At 43.7% G+C, this 22,490-nt stretch overlaps 1 protein-coding gene across 15 annotated transcripts in view; it reads right to left on the bottom strand.

Moving 5' to 3' along the window:
• The window catches only part of Dst (dystonin), a 419,328-nt gene that overhangs the window by 84,129 nt on the left and 312,709 nt on the right, over nt 1-22,490 (bottom strand). For all 15 annotated transcript variants that reach the window (XM_036168011.1, XM_036168013.1, XM_036168012.1 and 12 more), the window contains 11 exons: nt 20,593-20,801; nt 19,703-20,020; nt 19,130-19,296; nt 17,411-17,567; nt 16,468-16,594; nt 14,172-14,234; nt 13,420-13,661; nt 11,942-12,071; nt 7,957-8,156; nt 5,297-5,792; nt 1,824-3,295 (listed from right to left, as the gene is read on the bottom strand). In XM_036168011.1, the coding sequence (XP_036023904.1) occupies nt 1,824-3,295; nt 5,297-5,792; nt 7,957-8,156; nt 11,942-12,071; nt 13,420-13,661; nt 14,172-14,234; nt 16,468-16,594; nt 17,411-17,567; nt 19,130-19,296; nt 19,703-20,020; nt 20,593-20,801 (3,581 nt within the window). The remainder of the gene's footprint in view (nt 1-1,823; nt 3,296-5,296; nt 5,793-7,956; nt 8,157-11,941; nt 12,072-13,419; nt 13,662-14,171; nt 14,235-16,467; nt 16,595-17,410; nt 17,568-19,129; nt 19,297-19,702; nt 20,021-20,592; nt 20,802-22,490) is intronic.

Below are 22,490 nucleotides of genomic sequence, written 5' to 3'. Positions count from 1 at the left end.
AGGTCTGAAACACAAAGAATACAGCTGACATATGGCATTGTATGAATTTCACCCAAATACCCAGGCTGTGATATTATCACCTGTGTGACTCTGTGTAAATCACCAACACCCATTGGCTTGTCTAATAATTAGGGATGAACAGCATCGACTTTGCATGGCTGATACTACAATGTATTTGACACAGACCAAACCTAAGGTTCATGCCTGCTACTTGCTGTCAATTATTACTTTTTTAGGGTACACACAAACAAGTGACATATATGTTTATGTCTCCTCAGTTCTTAGAATCACAGATTTTTAAATCCCCAGCGGACTGCACTCCCAAGGCATGTAATAAACTGTGGAATAGTCCTTTACAATGTGTGAATATATGCCACTGTGATTGGTTTAATAAAGAAGCTGACTGGCCAAGAGCTGAACAGAATAAGGTTAGGTGGGAGAGTCAAACTGAGAAAGCTGGGGGGAAGAAAGGCAGAATCAGAGAGTTGCCAGCAGATGCAGAGAAGTCAAATGTGCATGCTGAACTGAGAAAAGGTATCAAGCCACATGACAAAGTACAGATAAGAAATATGGGTTAACATAAATGTAAGAGTTAGCTAGTAACAAGCCCAAGCTATTGGCCGAGCATTTGTAATTAATATGAGCCTCATTGTGTTTATTTGGGAGCTGCTGGTGGGACAAAAACATCTACCAACAATAAATAGCAAGTAGTGGTTATAGATATTCAAAGTTATCTTCAGAGTTCACTTACTTAAGCCCCACTACTAAAGACAAGCAAAGGAAACAGTTTATCAGATGTAACAACAAAAAAAAAAAACTTTGAAGTCCACTTAATTTCTATTCTTTCCATGGGAAACAACTGAACCTGAGCATTGAACACAAGGTATCTCATATGCTCTACATTGAGAGCCCAGCCTATAGTTTTACATATCTTGTTTCTGTCTGGTCTTCCTTTATCATAGAGAATAATGGTGCAAAATCCCTGTACTAGTCTTTGACAGAAAGTAAAACACATCTCATAAACAAAACAAGACCCATGACAACTTCAGAAGGTTTATGGCACACAAACAGCACATGCTTGGTATTTGTTAAGGATGCTTGACATCCCTGTTTCCAGGAATGAACCTATCTTTGTACCATGCTTCTGCCTTCACTGACATAAATGGACCCAAGTCCAAAGACACTGAAACAGCCAGTGTTTTAATGTAGCATTCCTTTTATTAAGTGTCACTGAGGCTGTCAAGTGGCAGACACGAATTGGTCCAATCAAAAACAATTTACTTCTAATCACATCAGGCATGAGCCTAAGATCTGTATAAAACTAGGATTACAACATGAAATACCATACTGCCTTTAAAAAATATAAACTTCTATAAGAAAAAAGTTTAAAGAAGATATTAAATTAAGAAGGATGAGAAGACTCATTTAAAAGAGAAAGAATGGGAAAAGACTATAATTTATCACTAAAGAAAATTCTGGGAGACACACATCTGAAGCCTAATTCAAAACACAGCTCTGGTCACTACAGATGTCAGCTATAAATGGCATCAGAAATGACTCCACTGAGGTCAGGTCAAGCTTGCCTGGAACTTCAAGTTCTCTTTGACTTAGTGATACCATCTAGGCCTTGGGACTGTCCTGCAATATCTGATTATAATCATATATACTCATCCAGGCTTCTATACTATATGCCAGTCATTCTAGAAGGTTAAAATAACAACAACAACAACAAAAACAAAAACCCAGAAAATTGCCTTTCCATACTAATTAGAAGCTTCTTTTAATAAAAAAACATTCAGGGAAAAAAATGTAAACTTCCCTACCTTAAATACATCAAGCTGCTGGTTAATTGTCTCTGTTTCCGTCCCCACAGGACCTTGTGACTCTTCGTGTTCTTCAGCCTTCTGGAGCAGAGTGGAGAACTCTTCCAGTCTGCGGTAGAACTCTTCAAGACGCTCAGTGGCACCGTCCACCTGCTCTGCTCTGGCTTTTGCTCGGTCCAGCAACTTGTTGCACTGTTTGCTCAAGGCTTCTAGGTCCCTTTTGATTCCAATGAGGTCAGGAGAGGTTTCTTCTGTGGCTAGCATCATCTTGCAGGTTTTATTGGCATTGCCGTTGTTTGCTATGAGGGCTTCCAGTTTCTTCAGGAAGGTCTGTATGGCTGCCTTTTGCTTTTTCAGTGTTTCTATATCTCTCCCCACTGGAGCCATGCTATCCAGCTCATCGTCAAACTCTGTAAACTGAGAAAACATCTCTCGGATGGTATTCTGGAAGTGGCCAATACCCTGCAGCTTGGTCTCCAGGAAAGAACACTTCTCGTCAACTTGTTGGCTTAGTCTTTCATGCTCTTCAGCTAATGCTTCTGCTTGCAAGAAAACATCAGAGGTTCCCTTTGCGGCTGCAGCTTCTATCACGAGGTCCTGGGCGAGCCTTTTTGCCAAGTCTACCTGATGCTTCAGGGTCTGGAGTGACTTCTGCTGAGTCTGTAGCATGGTTAGGTGCTTGTTACTGTAGGCCTGGGGCCCTAGGGCGTGATGGACATCCAGCTGTTCTTTTGCACACAGGAGCTGCCTTTTGGCTTCTTTGGAGACTTCCTGGAAGTCTTTAAACTTCTGGGCCATGTTCTCCAGGGAGGCTTTCTTACTCTGAAGCTGTTCAGTGACCCTGTCTACCTTCTGGATCAATGCCTTATTCTCATCTGTAACCACCTCTTTATCTACCTCACAGACACTGAGTAGGCTGTTGACTGTGTTGTTGAGTAGCTCCACCATACCAAAGTGGTGGTCCATTTCCTTCTGCAGAGACTTTAACTCGGCAATGGAGTTCTCTGTCTCAGCAGGATCCAAGCAGAACTTGACTCTGTCCAGACTCTGGTGACATCTGTCTACCCATGGCTGCAGAGTCTCCACCTGCTCTCTGTACTTGAGGGCTTTTCCCAGTGAGTCTTTCAATTTGTCTTCCCTCTCGCTCACCTGTTTTCTAAATCGGTCCCAGCTGGTTTTCATCGTGTTAAGCTGTAACTGTAAGGCTGCCTTCTCCGCCCCCTGTGTTTTTAATAACAGGTTTTCACCTTCCGCAATGGTTTTTTCGTAAATGTTAGACTGCTCAGTGAAAGTTTTGCTGAAGTCTTTCTGAGCTTTAAGTAATGACTCCAAGACATCAAATTTGGCTGATATTGGGGGAGAGTTTCTTTGTTCTTCCTTCTTTGTGTCAAGCCAAGCCTGAAAATCCTTAGACATTTGCTGAAATTGGTGAGAGCTTGCACAGGCTGATTGAAGGTGCTGAACATGATTCTCTGAAAGGGAAACCGCAAATGTATTATTTTACATGATGTTCTTAACATTATCTCCAAACAGCCAACGAAAATCTCCAAGTGATGGTATGCAATTATCCTAAAGCAGACTTTAGCACTAACTCTAGGAACTGTAAGTGAACTTGAGCTACTGATAGAGGGGGAAAAGGAGAGACAAATATAGTATGAGGCAGCTGGGGCAAGAAGGCAGCTAGCTACAAAGGCCACAGGAATAGTAAAAATGAAGGTACAAGGTGTGGACATAACATACCAGGCCTGTTCTCAGAAGGCCTTCTCCATGTCAGCGTGAGACAGATGGACAATGGCACAGTTCTGGATGTCTTAATCATTTACTTCTTTTTTTTTTTTCTTTAATTTTATTTAAAACACCTTTTCCCCATAAATATATTTGGATTATATTTCCTTCTTCCCTAACTCCTTCCAGATCCTCTCCACCTCTCTACCTACACAACTTCAAGTTTTTCTTACTCTCTCTAAAATAACAATAACAACAAAAACAATAAACAAACCAGGAAAAAAAGAAAACCAGTAAGACAAAAAACAAAACAAATTAAAACGCGCGCGCGCGCGCGCGCGCGCACACACACACACACACACACACACACACACACACACACACACACGGACTCTGTTTTTTGTAGACAACTACATCCAGGCATGGGCCCTGCCCTGGAATGTGGTTGATTTACCCAGTACTACTCCATGGTATAAAACCTATCAGTATAAAACCACACCTTCTTGGTGAGGGCACTGTGTGTCCATGTCCCCTTCTCAGTGCTGGGATTTTTGTCTGGTTTCAACCTATGCAGGTCTTGTGTGTGCTATCAATAACCTGTTTGATATCAAATACAACTTTCCCCATTTTTCTGACTCTCCCACATTCTTGGGTCCTTCAGTTCTGAGATCAAGCCGGGACACCAACACATGCAGTGTCTTCTATCTACTTTCCTGTGCTGTCTCTGTGTAAAAGAAGTCTGAAATGGTTGCTATGATCAATACCCAAACTGAACCAATTCAAAGACAAGTCAGATCTGACTAGAGGCCAGGCCTAGAAACTGGTGGACTTCTGGAAGAGAACAAACCAGTGAATTTTGTCCTTTGGCAGGACCCTCACGCATTCCACTGTGCCTAGTAAATGGCCGTAAGTCTGTCACAGAATTATTGCTACAGGTGAGTGAGGAAAATAGAGAAATCCACACATTTCTCTAGAAAAGCTTTCTGTGACAGCATCATACTAAGTAATAATAGATGAGCTAGAGACATAAAGTGTTGTATGATACTTGTGTTCTGACAGATAAAGCTTGCCTGGAGATCAGAGGGCAGAGAGGCCAGGCATAGTGACACACACTTTAATCCCAGCACTTGGGAGGAGGAAGCAGGAAGATCAGGAGTTCAAGGCCACCTTAGGGTACACAAGATTGAACCAGTCTAAAAGAGAAACAGAGTAGGGCAGTGGTGGTTCACGCCTTTAATCCCAGCACTAGGGAGGTGGAGACAGGAATATAAGGCAGGCGGACAGGATCTGGCTGCCCCTTTCAGTCTGAGGATTCGTAGAGACAGAATCTTCATTCAGTCTGAGATTTCAAAGAGGTAAGAAGTATCTGGATGCTCTGCTGCTCTGATCTTTCAGCTTTTACACTAATATCTGACTCTGGGTTTTTATTGTTAAGACTAATTAGGATCATTCAAATAACTATTCATTTACTTTTCTAATGAAATAAGACAATATAACACAGTAGAAGTATCTATGTATTTAAAAGATCAACTTGGAACACCCAGAGTTAGAGCATTTGCTGTGTGTGGACTGTGTGCAGAACATCTCTCTGATGAGTGCAGAACTTCCATGGAACTCTTTTCTTGTACTTGTACCCAGGAGCTGGGTCCATTCCCAGTCATGAATTATCACCAAGAGCTCGGGAACAGCAAGCAATTCACGGTATCAATTTCTGACCAGGAAATGGGTATATACAAAGAGAGACAAACCTGTTTTTTGTTCAATATCCTTAAACGATTTCATGACGCCTTCCAGTTGCCTACTCAGTTCTGCTTTCAAGTAGCTTTCTTTGACCAGCGCAGACAGGTCCTCACAGAGTGCCTGGGCTGCCCTGAGCTGTGGGGTTTGCTGCTCTATTTCCTGTTTCAGTTTCTGGGCCGCCTCCAGCTGCTGGTTCACAGCATCAGGCAGTGTGCCCACAGTGAGGCTGCTGCTGAGCCTGTCATCCAGCTCACTCAGGGTACTGGAAAGACTTCTCAGGAGGCCCTGATACTGTGTGCTTTTGACAATAGCCTGGTCAATCCAGTCACACCTGTCCCTCAGTTGTCCCGTCAGGTTGTCCCACTTCTGGGTCACAGCGACCAGTTGCTCGTTCACAATCCTGTGTAAAGAAGGGTCTTCCCCAGGTCTGCTCAGGATGCCCCGGCCAGCCGCTGTGAGCTGTTCATATTGAGGTTTCCGAGTGTCGAATTCTTGAAGCAGAATCTAGGTTAACCGTAGGAAATAAACAAAGGGTTGTACAATTAGTTAGAGAAAACGTAAACTTAAGCATCCAAACAGATAGAAACGGTCCTAACTTCCCTAGTTTGTTTTGAATTTTGTCTTAATGTTTGGCTAGTTTTTGAGGACAGTGCGATTATCTGAAACCAATTTAAAGAGCCACGGTACTTCACAGTTAACAACTTGTTTAAAATAAGGGTAACAATGATATAAACTGTAGCATCAGCAAATGAACAAATAAATGCTCATTCACACTTTCCAGATACGCAGGAGACATGGCTGCTGAGTTCACATTACCAACGCCATGTTTATCTCCCTGAATCATCTTTTCTTTTTTGCTAGCTTATTACTTCCTAGCATCCTACATTGAAGAAAATGCAATGTTACCTGCTTATTATGCTCAAGTGCTTTTGGCTTATAAAGTTTTTCTTAAATAGTGGACTTACTGACATTTACAATCTTTATTATTAAAGCTTTAGAGATAAAATTTTATTGCTCAGAATGCAGAGGCTCATCGTGACTGTCATTAGAAATGACCCTAAAATGCCTTCCTTGTGGTGTAATCTTTTATTATTTTATAAATTTAATCTATGTTTATATTTATTTATCTATTCTTTTCAGATTGCTAAGACGACAAGCAAGTATTTCTCCAGATATTTTCTTTTTATCTTTTTGTTTTCTTTATATTACGAACAGTTATGAACTTGAACACATAACTCTAACCCCCTGAGACCTGGTGACACATCTGGCTTAAAGGAGCTCTTCCTCCCCGCTCTGAGACCACCCTCCTCCTCCTCCCCGCTCTGAGACCACCCTCCTCCTCCTCCCCGCTCTGACACCACCCTCCTCCTCCTCCTCCTCCCCGCTCTGAGACCATCCTCCTCCTCCTCCCTGCTGAGACCACCCTCCTCCTCCTCGCTCTGAGACCACCCTCCTCCTCCTCCTCCTCCATCCTCCCTCGTGCTGAGCCACCCTCCTCCTCCTCCTCCTCCCTAGCTCTGAGGACCACCCTCCTCCTCCTCCTCCCCGCCTCTGAGACCACCCTCCGTCCTCCTCCCCGCTCTGAGACCCACCCTCCTCCTCCCTCCCCCCTCTGAGACCACCCCTCTCCTCCTCGCTCTGGGAACCACCCTCCTCCTCCTCCCCGCTCTGAGACCACCCTCCTCCTCCTCCTCCCCGCTCTGAGACCACCCTCCTCCTCCTCCCTGCTCTGCGACCACCCTCCTCCTCCTCCTCCCTGCTCTGAGACCACCCTCCTCCCTCCTCTCCCCGCTCTGAGACCACCCCTCCTCCTCCTCCTCCCCGGCTCTGAGGGAACCACCCTCCTCTTCCTCCCCGCTCTGAGGTCACCCTCCTCCTCCTCCTCCGCTCTGAGGTCACCCTCCTCCTCCTCCTCCCCGCTCTGAGACCACCCTCCTCCTCCTCCCCGCTCTGAGACCACCCTCCTCCTCCTCCCCGCTCTGAGGTCACCCTCCTCCTCCTCCTCCCCGCTCTGAGACCACCCTCCTCCTCCTCCCTGCTCTGAGGTCACCCTCCTCCTCCCCGCTCTGAGACCACCCTCCTCCTCCTCCCCGCTCTGAGACCACCCTCCTCCTCCTCGCTCTGAGACCACCGCTCACACCCACGGAAACACAACAGGAACCACAGCAGACCTTGTGCTCTCTGTCTGACTTAAATGTTATGTTTTTCTTTTTTCCCTTGTGGGCTTATCTGTGAATGACGAAGACTCTTAGGTCCTGAGGCCCCCTCTGTCCCCCCAGTCTCTGTCTTTGTCCCCACTTTGCTCTGTCTTCTGCTCAGGACCTTACTGCATGAGCTTTCAGGTTTCCACCCAAATGAATGACGCCTCAAAGGATAATTTTATGAACAATACAAAACATATATCAGTATCACCATCACTCAGGCAATCACATCCACTCTTCAGAGACCCCTGATGTTTAGTGGGCCTGCAACAACTACAACATGGCCGACCAGTGGGCAGAGGATCTGCCCCGCATGCTGGCTGGGGGAACTACTGACGCTCTCCCTCCTGCACATGGCCCACAGCAGGAAGATCCACACTGGCCAGACTAACGTGGTGTTTACACTGAAAACATTTGCCTTGCTAAGTCATGGGGCGGCACCCCAGCTGGTCCCAGACGGCACTCACCTGCACCTGCTGCCTCTGTGTGTTCAACATATTTGGGTCAATGGATAAGGGTCCAAGAACACTGACCATCAACTCCTTCTCCACAAGCCACTGTTTCAACTGGGCCTCTGTGGTCTGGAACTGGGTGAGATTATTGGAGGATTCTTCCAGCTTCTGCTGCCTATCAACTGTTAACTGGTTGAGCTCTTGCCACTTGGTATCTGAAAGAAAAAGGACGACAGTGGCATTTGGTTTTGTACATTTAATGTCACCACTGGAAAGCTGTAATCATGTGATTCAAAATGATATGTAACAGATATCATTTCTCTTTCCCTCCTTTGGTATTAGGATTTAGAGCCAGGGCCTAAATATTAGGCAAGTACATTCCCAGGAAACTACATCTCCAGTCCTGGCCCACATCTTGTAACTCTCCTTCACGTTAGTTCTAACTTAAAAGAAGTCATTGTGTGAGACGACACAGGTATTCTGTATTAGATCCTGAGCCTGCCATTCTAGGAAGCTGGTCACTGTGAGATGAAGTCTGGAGACATCAGCCATAACCACCTGCAGTTTGTGCCTTGAGACAAGAACTGACAGCCCATGCTGGGATCACACGGACCTCCACAGAGTTGGGCTGGAGGGGATGTGGGGGGGAAAGCCATAGAGCCCAAAACTGTAAAAGTCAAAACATCTCCTTTCTACAGGGGCTTTTTGTCTGGAGGCCTGATTCCCCTTCATGTTGTCCACAGCAGCTCTCTCATCTCAAGGGCCATGTCATGTGGATTCTTCCCATCTGTTGTGATGCACAATTCCCTCTAATGATCTTCCCCACCTCAAGGCCTGATTGTGGCCTGCATGTCCCGAGGCTCTCTTTCCTAATGTTCACTCTAAATGATAAGAGGTCTCAGCTTCCTTCTCCACAAACCAACCACACCTACTGTTTTAGTCTTTGTTGTAGCATTATGTATCTAGTAATTGTGTATAAGTCCAGTATAAGTAAAACAACTTGAACTCATTTTAGAAGTTAAAGCTATTAAAATTCTTCAAAACGATCAGGTTCCTGTGATTTCTCATTCTTTCTAAAAGTCCTACACAGTCGAGAAAGAGAGAGAGAGAGAGAGAAAGAGAGAGAGAGAGAGAGAGAGAGTTCTCAAGTTCTCTTATTACCTAGCCACAACACAACCCCAATATTAAAAAAAAAGTTCTCAAGTATTTCTAGGCAAATGGCTTCCAGACTTGCATTCTAGTAAATCCACTCTGTGTCAACCAACTGCTACAAAGGTACAGTAGGAAATCTCAGCAGTCCTGTGAAGGCCAGTCTAACCTCAGGACTGTGGCATGACACTGACTTCTAACAAGTCCACACCTGAGAACAGGACAATGAAGGCAGGCAAAGAAGCACACAGGAGAAAACCCTCACCCTGAATTGGGTGCTGCATCCATAGGCATCACAAGGACCATTAATCACGTTCCTTTAAAAACTGATGCTTGTTCCTGTTCTTGCATTTCTTTCAAAGGCCATTCTCTCTTCCTCTTCACTGAGATGCAGTAATTCATAAGGATTTTTAAAAACATTTTTAATTCTCTCTCTCTCTCTCTCTCTCTCTGTGTGTGTGTGTGTGTGCGTGTGTGTGTGTGTGTGTGTGTGTGTGTGTGTATGTGTGCACGCGCACGCGCGGAAGTGCGGGATCCCCTATAGCTGGAGTTACAGGTGATTGGAGCAGCCTGATGTGGGTGCTAAGAACTGAACTCAGGTCCTCTGCAGGAACAGTCTGTACTCGTAACCCCTAATGCTCCACAATGACTTTTGATGCCCTCTGACCTCTCCTGCTATGCCATCACAGCCTCAAGCCCCTCGTGGACACACTCAGTGCTGTATTCTGCCATGGTCTACACCATACTCTTCCTAGACCCCAGTGCTTCCCAAACTCAGTAGCTACAGAACTACCTGGAGGGACTGCTAACCCACCGGGGCCGGATGCAGTAGGTCTGGAGTGGGGGATCCCAAAGTTCAAATGTCTCACTGGTTCCCAAGTGGTGCAGAGGTGTATGTGGATGCAAAGAGCACACTCTAAAACTACAGACACAACCCCGCACTCACGTAAGTCATACCCCTGCTATTCTCTCTCAGCTGCAAGCCATCTGATTCTAAAATACTTGCCCTTGAAAACTACCATTTTTTAAACCTATCAATTCCCTACTCAAATCCTTCAATGACTTCTCGTCATTTAGATGACAAAAAGCTGAAGACATTTGTGCAAAATTCAGGGCCTGTCACACACAACCTGACCCTGGAACACTCATCTTGTGTTTATATTGAGACAAATCCTCTGATCTAGTCCTTGTAATCTGAATGTTCTCAGCAGAGCAGTTCATGCTCACATGAGCCATACCTGGGCATTTCCTTGCAACATCTATTGCTGCCCATCATTCCCAGCCCCACAGGCTCTTACCCTCTGCCAGGAAGCCTTCTTGCTCTCCTAGTGTCTACAGAGCAAATCTCTTGAGGTGAAACATTAGTTAGCACAGCACTTAAACCCATCCTTCACTCCATAAACAATAGCTATGTGGTGTGATTGGTATATTTCAGGTGTTTGATTTTTTTAAATGTGTTTATGTGAGTACACATCACACACACACACACACACACACACACACGTACATGTGGAGTTGAGGACAACTGAAGCCGCCATTCCTGGAGCTGTGACTTCTGTCTGCCTTGGGTTTCTCTGAGACAGGGTCTCTCACTGGCCTGGTCCTTGCCTAGTAGACTAGGCTGTCTGGGTAGTCCCAAGGATCTACGTGTTTCTGCCTCCTCAGCACTGGGATTACAAGCTTGTGCTAGCACTCTAGTGCTTAGACATGGGTTCTGGGGACTGACCTGTCTTCAAACTCATATGTCAGCAAGCACTTTATTGATTGAGCTGTTTCCACTGGCCCCAAGAGATTTTTGTCTGTCTGTTTGTTTGTTTACTTGGCACAATATACTAAAGGGTAAATCTGAACAGAACACAGTAGGTGACTTTTATTTAATGGCATCCCCCTGTACGGCAAGTTCTAATTCAGTGTAATCTGACTAGAGAGACTGTTAGCAGAAGCAGACAGGGTGGACAACCACCACAAGCATCAGGAGGCCTTTTGGGAAACCCACACTCCTCACTCGCACCTCTATTCTAAAATGCCTGGCAACACCCTGCTCAAGTCAGCTGGATATCCACGGGCAGCCACCGACTTGGGCGGAGCTATGACGTCGCAGAGGGAGTTGGGAGGGCAGGACCCTGTCCACCTCTGCACCTTAAGAACACTTCTTTTCGGAGCTCACAACGCCTGACACTAAAGGGAGGAAGGCAGGAAATCAACCTAGCGGAATGACGGCAAGTCAAGTCACCCCTTCGATCCACGGCACACACTTCACACGGCACACCGTGGCTCCTAGAGAGACAGACCTTAACTTACGGAAACCTCTAACCAACAGAATCAAGCGAGAAAATTTTCCTTCTCAGTCTTCTCAGCTCACACAAACTGAAAAGTTCTTTGAAGAGAAGTCTGTTCCGGCGAACAGTTTGTACAAAGGCAGGCTGCGAAGGTCACACAGTGTTCCTTCAACACTGGCTTGCGAGGAAGAAGAGCTACGAGTCAGGGCTGGAGGGGTCCCCGAAGTGACCTCATGGAGGAGAAGGGAGCCTGCCCTTTCCAGGTGAATGAAGGAAAGAAAACCTAACAAGGGATACCAACCTACCAGGAGCACAAAGCTCATAAAAAGAAAATGAGCTTTGGTGGAAACGCTACTCAGGGCATAGCATTTTATTATCGACCATCCAACCCACCTTTTCATAAAAACAGCCAATGCCGACTCTCAGAACAATGGGCTTGAGAGTCTCAGTTTTAAATATTCGAAAAACAGATGCGGAAACATTTAAAGATAACCCAAGAGCAAACGAGACGACGGGATGTTTTCTGAGAAGCACTGTGACGTCTGTGAGCTGCGGCACATAGAGAAACTCACCCATCTCTGTCAGCGTCTGTCTCCAGGTGGGGACCTCGGGGGCCTCCGAGTTCTCCTTCAGCAGCTCCGTCAACGTGTCTTTTAGCTCTTGTACCTTGTTTACATTCTGCTTCAGTTCTGCCTCAAATGACTGACAAGAAGAAAGACCGTCATTAACTGCACAACACTATGACGTCAAAGACAGAGAGCAGAGTTACGCTATCACATTTCCTCCCCTCTGGGAAGACCCAGAGAGGAAAAAATCCTAAGTTAAATGCTGGGGTGGGTGGGTGAGGACCTGGATTATGCAGCTGCTAATTCTCGTTATTTCTTTGCCCATCTTCATCTGTGAGATCCAGAAATCCCACAGAGGAACACTCTGACTATGGAGGTAAGGACCGACTCTGTTCCTGAAGGGAACCTTCTACTTTCCAACTGCTATGGGGAAATGCAAGCTGTTCTCAGTGAGACTGTAACTTGTAGGCAAATCAGCTTGGTCAAGGCCTCCAGAATTGGGAGGCCTTGGGAATAAGGCCTTGGGAATAAAAACATGGTGGAAGTCAAATACAGGTTGGTAATTTGCATACATTTTGCCAACACAGTGCCACCATGGAAAACTCCTTTCCCAATTTTGACAGCTACAGGAATACCGTCCATTAAAGAAGAGGATGGCATTAGCTAACCCATTTTATAATAGACCAAACAGGCCCTTAATATAGTTAGCCTGTAACTAAATCTTTACCAAAAGTTAACTAGTTGATATCCCAGATTTAAGTGGATGGCGAAGTTACTTTTTATACCATTCAGTCCTTTTTATAATGTCAGAGGGCAGGAAAAGTGACTATCAATGGCCCCACTCTACAGAAAGACAGATGTTGAAACTCTCAAGTCCTTTGTTGAAGGGTCTAGATAGAAAACAGAACAGAGCCCATGACCACCAGGGCTACTTCTACATTTCAGCCCATTCTCTGATGTCTTACTTCTGTGTGCCTAGAGTAAGCATTACAGCTCCGAAGGGAAAGGTATCCTGCTAGCCGGAAGCCACATGTTACTCTCCAGGAAGCTGAGCAGAGCTGTAACATTTCTCTGGAGGAGCAGAGCAGGGCAGAGCTGTGACAACCTTCCTAGGGGAACCCTCCCCGCTGGAGCAGAGTTACTACACTTGCATTAGGGAAACCTTTCCCAGAGCAAGGACGGCAAACTTTGATAGGGAAACTGTTCCCCACTGGAACAGAGCTGTAACACTTGTGTTGGAATATCTTTGCCTTCCGAGGCACGGATAATCCTTGGCTTTCTAATGATTTCTTTAAGATTTCATTTCCAAGGTGGAGTTTTTTCAGGATGGGGATTGGTAGGATTTTAATTCCTGAGCTTGGGATGAGCTCAGAGATTGGTTGGATTTCTTGCTCAGAGACTGACTGGTTTTTCAATTCCTGAACTGGTTAGGGGCGAGGCGTGTTTCTTTGGCTCTGGTCCTTTCCGCCCTACACCCAACCCACCTTATTCTGCTCAACTTGTATCTTCACAGATTCGGCGTCTGTGGGTGTTGGTGTCTGGTGCCACTTGTTTGCAGTTTTGTTCATTTTCTGTAACCACTGCATCATCGCACTTGATTCTTCCTGGGCCTTTTGCAACTTGGAGAGTTTTGTGTTCAGTTCAGCTATTTTATCCTTGAGTAAGAGGCCAAGGTCTTCATAACTGTGGCTTATGTCAGTCATGTCCTTTTTAATAGATGTCAAACCTAGAAGTGGGAAGAAAAGTGTACCAACGCCTGCTGAGGGCTTGGAGAAGTTATAGGATTAAATTTATACTATATAGTATGTCCTACTATGTCACTATAAAGCTACAATAAACCACAGACTCTTTTAGGAATACAGATCAGGTCATACTGCTAGTTAATGACAAATAACTCGGGAACACTGCATAATAGTAAATAAAATGTAAGAGTTAGTATAATGGAATTATAAGCTTAAAGATTATAATATAGTTCTTGGGTACCAAACAATAGATTGATAGATCAAATGCTATTCCAAGTAGATATGTATCTTAAAACCGAGTACCAGAATGAAACACTAAAGCTTTATTAATCTCAGATGGACAGTGTTTACAGGATATTGTACCAACATATCTGTGGAGAATGTGTCCATTCTAATTCAAGTTTAAGATTTCAATATAACTACTGCTCTCTAAAAGCAGTTCCTCAAAAATAGCAAACTCCATTAATCGTGGACCAGATAAGGTTACTATTCACCTTTATTTGCCAAGAAATCTTGAGTATTTGTGTCTGTTCCTTCACCATTTAGTATTACTCCTCCTGCAAAACAAACAAATAGTGAAGTAACCTTAGTGTTTCTACCGCTAACTGTAGACGGCATTATACAAACCGTCATGGAGCGGTCATTTAAGAATGCCATCATTTACTTGTAGTGACACCGTGTCTTACTTTCTTCTGCTTAAAAGTTAATCAAAGTTAATCCCTAAATATTGTAGGTAAGTTGTTTTATGCTAAAGTCATTTTAATGATAAAGCTACTGAAGTTGAGAAGGTCCCAGCATGCATACACTAAATAAACCAAAGTAACCGAGAAGAGACTGTCTGCTTTACCTGATGGCTGAAAATTGTCTGTTTACACAATGTTATCAGAGGCTTAATGGAGGCATGGTGATTTAAAAAGACAAGAAGGAAACTTTTGAAAGTAAAGCTGAAACAAGCTAAATGCCCATATGCTGAAACAGAGAACACAGGGGTGGTAGTTCCTGGGACTCCTGAATTTAAATGTCAGCTCTACTAATTCTTAGCGGTGTGCCTGGAAGAACTAATAAATAAAGCTGATGGGTACCATGGTAACTAACCTGTAAGAGCACTATGGGGACCACAGACAGTTAACCCATTGCTTATCAAATGGAAACTCCTTAGTGGGTCATAATAGCTATTTGTCTTTTGTTATCATAACCATCTGGTACTGGCATGTTTCCATAACCACATTGTTAATGAAATCCAACTTTCTCGTGCTAGCATCCATTGGCTGTCTATCAAAGCAGAGATATGCCCATATAAGCACAATCAACAGAAACATTTAAACATCTGAATATTGTATTGTCACTCACACACACACACACACACACACACACACACACACACACACACTTTACATGGAAGTGAAAGCATCCTAGAGTCTCCAAACTAATTCTTCAAAGTCAAGCAAAGAAAGCCAAACAGAGTACAGATTTTTTATATATAAATAAGGAGACAGGAGAAACTAAGATAAATTAAAGACAACAGAATTCCTCTTCTTAAGAAAAATCAACTTTGCATCTGAGGAAATCTGCCTGGGGCGGGGGAAGGAGAGATCACTGCAGCATATAGAAATGGGCATCCCCTGGAAAGGGATTAATAGAGAGGAAAAAATGGCTGGTGGAGAAAAGTGCACCTGGAACATGGGTGTCACTCACAATAGGGACAGCTGGAGGCCTGGTCAGACTAGATAAACCAGAGGACACTCAGAAACCCACAACGGTGATATGAGATCAGCCTTCTGTCTGGTCTCCAGCTTAAAAGAAAACACAACTAACCAAGGAACAAAACACACCTCAGTAGAGCATGCTTCACCTAAACACTGTATTCATAGTAAATCAGCTTGGGAGTGGCCATTTGTGCACAACTCCCTTCTCTGGCCAGGAGGTGGGGTCAGCCAGGACTTAGGCTGAAATGCGAGTGTGCAGGTGAACAGGCTGCAGACCCGACGCTTTAGGAACAATGCAGACAAGCAGACAGGAAGAGAGTGAGAGAGAGGAGAGCGCACACCCCCCCTTCGCCTCACTTCTTTTTCAGGAAGCCAAATTCACGTCTTTACTACCTAGTATAATGAGACTAGAAATAGCCCAGAGAACTTCCGTACCTCCATGCAATGACAGTGAAAAGCAAACAGACTGAAACCCGGCCAGCCCTTCCTCAGTATCACCTTCTTATCCTTACCTGCCAATGTGGTTATGTTCTACATGTAGTAGTTAATGAAAGCCAAACACAAGAGGGATTTAACACTGGATTGGAACAGATATTTTTCCACAACGGATTTGTGTGTGTGTGTGTGTGTGTGTGTGTGTGTGTGTGTGTGTGTGTACACGCTCCTATGTTTGTACGTGCACATGTGCAGGTGTTCGTGAATGTGTCTGCTCCCACACGTTGGCAGCCCACAGCAGATGTTGGGTATCTTCCACAACCACTTCCCACTTTATTTTCTGAGGCAGGGTCACTCATCAAACCCAGAGGTCAAGGGTTCAGTGAGCCCAGCTGGTCAGCCTGCTCTGAGGGTTCCCTGTCTCTGCTGGGGACTTGAACTCCTATCCTCTTGCTTGCTCACAGTTTATCCACTGAGCTATCTCCCCATCTTCCCATGACAGATTTCAATGTGCTTTTAAAAGTCATTTTTCTTGCTTCTTTGACTTTTTATTTCTGAGGTGCCCTTTTTATTTAATGAATGAAAAACAGACAGGACTAACAGGAGAGCTCCGATTCTTACCGACTGGTCACGGGAACAAAGCACATACCTGATCTGACTGCTGTGACGGCCTTTGCCGGGGTAGTCACGGCACTTATTAGGTTACATAATGAGACCCCACTGTTGTTGGCTCTGTGAATCTCGGGTGCTTTCAAACTCCACTTTTCTTGTAGTTTCTTTAAACACAAAAACACATTATCCTTCAGTCTTCTGAGTATCTTCAAAGTTGTACATTATAACTGAACTTCTTAAGCATATTTCAAAGCAACAATGACTGTGGGCCCAGGTGACTGTTAACACTGTTGGCGGAGAACGGGGCAATGCCCATTCTGTGTTCTGCCCCCAGCCACAGTGGAAGCCAGGCTGTGTCCCGGTGCTACGGGAATGTTCCAGAGTAACTGTCAACTGTAAGTCTGTAGGGCTGTATCAGGTGTAGGCACATCATTAGGTATGTAACAGGACAACAAAAATAAACAAGCGCATACAAAATTCCAGCTCACATTGAGTTTTAACTACCAAAATTTCAGTGACATTGTAAAGATACGTGATTTTGCGCTAAGAAAATCTGACACAGTTAACTATAACTATACCTTTTATGATTTAAGTCAGACAACAAAATACATATATACTGTTTATGCAAGAGATTCAAATAACGTGTCTTCCAACACTGGCTGCCAAGCACATGAAGAAAAGGGGCTCTCTCTTACTACATGGAAGGAAGGAATAATAAAAGAATGGAAACAGTTAAGACTTGATGAAGAAGGAACTTCAATATTTAGGGGGGCTGATGGCTCACTAACACATCTTTTTTATAAATCAAATTAACAAAGGGATTATGTCCTTCCTTGAAAAGATCAGCTAATCCCATTACTGATTTCCACAGATCCTACAGGGCATTTCTGAGACCAGCTTACATGACTTTAGACTAAAGGGTTCTAAGCTCCATTACTAACACAGGCAAGCAGAGGTTAGTATCAGGTCTAATGAGTCACCTTGGTTTCTTCCAGAGATTTCCCCAAGTCCTCTGCACCCAAGGAAGGCTTCACGACAGGAATCTGCTTTTCTGTTTCTTTTATCCAGGACTTCAGTGACTGAGCAAGGTCTCGGAAAGCACTCAGCTGCTCCTGACAAGAACTTATAGCTTCTTTTCTAATGAACAAAGGCAAACCAGAAGTTAAGCTGCAGAACCAGATGCTCCAAAAGGCCAATTATTAACCAATGGTCATTATTCGCAAACTGGGCTCAACTTTAACAACCACCTTTGGTGCACAGAACAACTCTTCAATACCAGACTGAAGTTTGCTTGTGTGGCAAATGCAATCAGCTGAGTAACTACTTGTTGATTCCTTAAGCAAAGTTCATAGACAAAGAGAGGGAACAGTAAAAAAAAAAAAAAAAAAAAAAATCCTGTAACCAATACTCTATAATGCTACATAAATTCTAGGAGCTTCGAATGATCCATTTTATATAATGTTTAATGTCAGCCAGCAAAGATCCAGAAAAACAAAACAAAACAAAACCCAAACAAACATGTATACGCTGCTGAACTGAGGAGAACATAGGTCACATTAGTGAGTGGATGACTTAACCTAGCACTCCGGACTAATGGCATTTTACCTCTCCAAAGAGATGTTAACCCAGTGACTGGGGAGTTTTAACAGGTGCTCCTCTACCCCAGCGCAAGGTAACTCCATTGTGACCTCTATGGACCTTCCTATATGCCAACCATGAGACTTATGAGGACCGTTACACTGGATGGTACATATGTGGATGACTTATGTGCACATATGACTTCGGATGCTGGAGATAAAGATGTATTGCAGCTGGACTAATTACGGAGTACTATATGGCTTTAATGTTTTAATGAACTAGATATTACCTAAAGTTAAAATTGGAACAGTTAACCTAGATTATGTAAAAAAGCCAAGATTATTTCTGCTGTGAGAGGTTCAGAAACAGAACCCAGAAGTTTTAGGTGGAGAATTCTGAGGAAATAAAACTAGATGAAAGAGAATTGACCGTTCTAAAACATCTTTTGGGGGCTCTTCCATATAAACATCATAAAAATCAGATGTATGTTCTTAACATGAGATGGGAAATGGGAAGATGCTGCCCCAAGGCTCCTTCCCACATAGACTCTCAGGTCAAACCGGACCCACTGCCCTGTTCTTTATGGATCTGTGCCTTATCCACTCATGAGATCAGTAAGCTGTGATATTAAAAGGGCTACTAAGGACCATACTGAAATTATGTGTAGCTTCTGAACCGAGTCCCCAAAGCAAGAACCATTGCTTTTCAAGGTTATTTCTGTGTTTGCAAACAGAAAGGCAATCTTTGCCAAAGAAACCATAGGCCTTGGTGAGCTTAATCATTTCAGGAATAGTCAACCAGCACCACTGTGCTTAGAAAATGCTTCCTACTTTTACACAAGCAGTGTTCAGTTTCCCACCTCAATATTTGAACAAATAGTAACTTGATGTTTTTGTTGTTGTGTTTTGCTTCTTAAGACAGGGTCTTACCACAGCCCAGATTAGGGCCTCAAACTATAGTCCTGCTTCAGCCTCCTGAGTACATTTAAGGCACAAATACAGCAACAGTCCAAGACTCCACATTTTGGAAATAACCTCAGTCATATATTTACATAAATAAAAGCAACTTAGCTACTGAGTACCACAAAGTGGAATAGAATGCATGCTGAACGGGGTGCTTACTTTTCTTGGATAGTGTCCTCCAGCTCTTTGAATTTCTTTGACAAATTATTTGTTTTTTCAAACACCAGAGCTTTGTCCCCTGGTAAGCCATGGTTGGATATCTCTTTCAGGAGGCTGTGCAAAGCTTCGAGATCTTTCTTGTGTTCTAAGAATTTAGTAGTGGATTCCTGCAAAGCATTGACATAAGTCAATATAAATGTTGCTAGGTCTCAGAATCACATTCCAGCAGAAGTGTGTGTGTAAGAGCAGAATACCTCCAGCTGGGGTTGCATGGCGTACATCTAGTGCTGAGCACTCCAGAGGTTATCAATGTACAGGTAGGATGCAGGGAATGTTACACTTTAAAATGCACTGTATTTTTGCTTCTCTGTTGTTTGGGCATGTGCAATGATACTGTAACAGCTGTGATATGTGTGGTAAATGTTTTATTTCTATTCAAAAAGAAAAATGCTTCAAGGAGAAACCAGTATGGATCAGTTAGAATGATGACTGGTAGGTAGATTGTTGCTAAATGCAAGAGCTTGTCTTAACCAGTCTACATGCTTGGCATTGTGGCTAACGAGGAATACACACCTGCATATGCTGAGACAGCTCTTGAACATCTTTTCCTGGCATGTCCACCTCAGTGAGTGCCTGGCTCTGTGTCTCCAGAAACACTTGGAGCTTTTCTGAGAGTTTTTCAAACTGCTCTACTTTGGCCTTTAGCTCCACCATCTTGGCAAGCTTTTCTTTATGTTTCTGACTCGCTTCGGAAAACCGAGTAGACAGGTCCTTCATCTTCGCTTGCAGTGAGGAGGCAGTGGATGGGTCTGTCGTCTCCACAAACGTCTTCACTTTTTCATTCATGGCATTCACGCTGCTCTGACGCCCCGCAATATCCTGTTCCAACATCTGAAACACAGCCATCGTTGTATGTATGTTCTAACGATGTCTACAAATAATGCCACAGAGTTTTCAAAATGATTCTTCATAGCAACATAAGCTTGAACAACCTGTGACTAAAGGCTAACAGTTGGAAATGAGTGACGTGTTTGATTTTTCCCCAGGAAGCCAATTCCAAAGCTCTTTAAGGGGGAGTGGAGAACAGCTGGCTGGCTGCTTGAAGAACGCGGGGGGTTGTTGCTAGCCAGCAGCCCCTGGGATCTAATGCAGCCCGGGGATTAGCCATGCTCTTAATTTTTAAAAGGCTTGGCAAGAGCAAGACTGATCTGATGAACCCCATGAGCAGTTGGCTGAAGTAATGATAAATGAGATAAGATACAGTATAGGTTTAAAAAGAACACCAATCCCTCTCAGTGACATCACAAAAATCATTTCCACATTCGTCTGTGGAAGCGATGCTTGCTACTTGGTTGTATTCAGAAGCACTTCTTTCCCCTGTCTTTAAGCCTACCTGTTCCTGAAGGCAAGTAACTTGTTTTTAACTGCAAGTGGCATTCCTTCCTTGAAAAGGGGACACTCACAATGTTTTTACTGATGAGATCCTGAAGAGCTGTGGAGTTTAAGGGCACTTGACCTTGGGTGACCAGTGAGCTCTCCACACTTCCCATCCAGTCCAGCATCTCATCCAAGCCATCCTGCACACTCAGAGAGCGGGTCAGTGTTATCTGAAGCTTCTCATTCCGTTCATTCACAGACTTGGACAGATCATCATATCTCCCAACGATGTCATCTGCTCCACACAGAGAGGGGACCAGTAAACACCGAGTTCTGTTTACCCTATTCCTTTGCAAACGCACTCCAAGGTTAACATTAGGTTTTCATACAAAAAAGTTTAAATGATGCGTTTTCAATGAATAATCAGATCATGTATAACTTTTTATGAAGACACAGAGAGTAAAAAAATGAAACAGTAAAGAAGAGTAATTTAGATGTCTATCATGTGCAGGGTCTCAGAGGGATGGAAGCATGGTCTAAAGAGTGGCCATGTGATCCCTCTGTGTCTGACTGGTACGTCAATATGTATTGATAGCTATTTGGGGGTGGTGAGTGACAACCCAGGACAACTACTCTCAAGAAACAATATTCTGTCACATACATACTCATGTTCAGCTTTTCTCACAGTCAGAGAGAGGCTTCAAATGCACAGAAGACTCAAATGCAGTAAGAAAACAGGACAACAGAGTAAGTCCACTTAAAGCTAGGACCGTGCTTCTAACATAAAAGCAACAGAATTTACCTACAAGTTTACTAACAGACGAAAGGCAAAAATGAGTTGAGCAGAACAATTTATCTCCCATGATATATTCTTTATTTTCCATTCTAAAGACTTAAGGTGAGAAGAAAGGAAAAAAAGAAAAATGCTACCTTCTTGCCTAGTTTTCTCTTGAATACAAAATTCTCTATTTTGACATTTGACATTCTACACTGTGGGCCAGCGACAGGTTCAAAGAATGGGGCTACTAAATTTCTGCCTCTCTCTGGAACACAACTTGTTTTTGTTTTGAATCATTAAGAACTCATTATACAAAGACTCAAAAAAGCATTTCAGTTCTTTCTGAATGTTTTAGTAGAACGAAGGACTAGAAGCTGTGGCCTCAACAGCTCTATGAGCTTGTGTTTGGCCTAGGGTGCAGGATTCAATAGCAAAACAATTTCTTTTAAGTTGTTGTAATGCTACAGTATGAGGAAACAGCTTGACAAATCCTCATTGAACTGGAAAGTTTGCATGGCTGAGACAATTAGGGCCCTGTTGCTAAAATACAAAGAGGCTGAAGAGAAGGCTTAATGGAGAGCAGGACTGAGTTTAAGATGTTACAGGCAGAGGAGTCAGTGCCACATTCCAGTGCGGACACACCCCCACACCCCCAAAAGTCCCCAGAGGCCTGCTTTAAATCTCTGCTTGTGACTGGCAGTGATGTTGTTTCTCAGGGGGCAGTGCTTGTACATCAGCATGATGAGTGAGACGGTGGTATCGGTGACCTGTTCAGCTAGGACACGTAACTTCCCATGCCAAATCAGTGAGCTGCTTTCAAAGCTATAATACACTGTGGGTACAACTGTTTGCTATGGACTGCATGTCTGTGACCCTTGACCACCGCCTTTTATTTAGATCTAAGGAGTTTAGGCCTCCCAAGTACATGCATGTGTATGGTTTGATCAGTTCACTGCATATAATTTTAAGCTTTTGTAATTTCCTAAGCAATAAAAAGCACTAGAAAAATCTTTGTTATGGTATTTGTCCTTTGGCCCCAGTTCCTCACACAGAGCTTTTAAGTGATTAGTAAATTCTTCATGAGTTCAAGGCTAACCTGGGATACACAGCAAGTTTTTTTTTGTTTTGCTTTTTTGTTTGTTTGTTTTGTTTTTTAAATCAACAAACAACACAGAATATATTTTTTTCAAAAAAGCTATTTTTTTC

The sequence above is a fragment of the Onychomys torridus genome, chromosome 18 (genome assembly GCF_903995425.1).
Source record: "Onychomys torridus chromosome 18, mOncTor1.1, whole genome shotgun sequence".
In the NCBI taxonomy this organism is placed as follows: Eukaryota; Metazoa; Chordata; class Mammalia; order Rodentia; family Cricetidae; genus Onychomys; species Onychomys torridus.
Note: the sequence above shows the minus strand (reverse complement) of the source record. Positions and strands in the feature narration are given on the sequence as shown.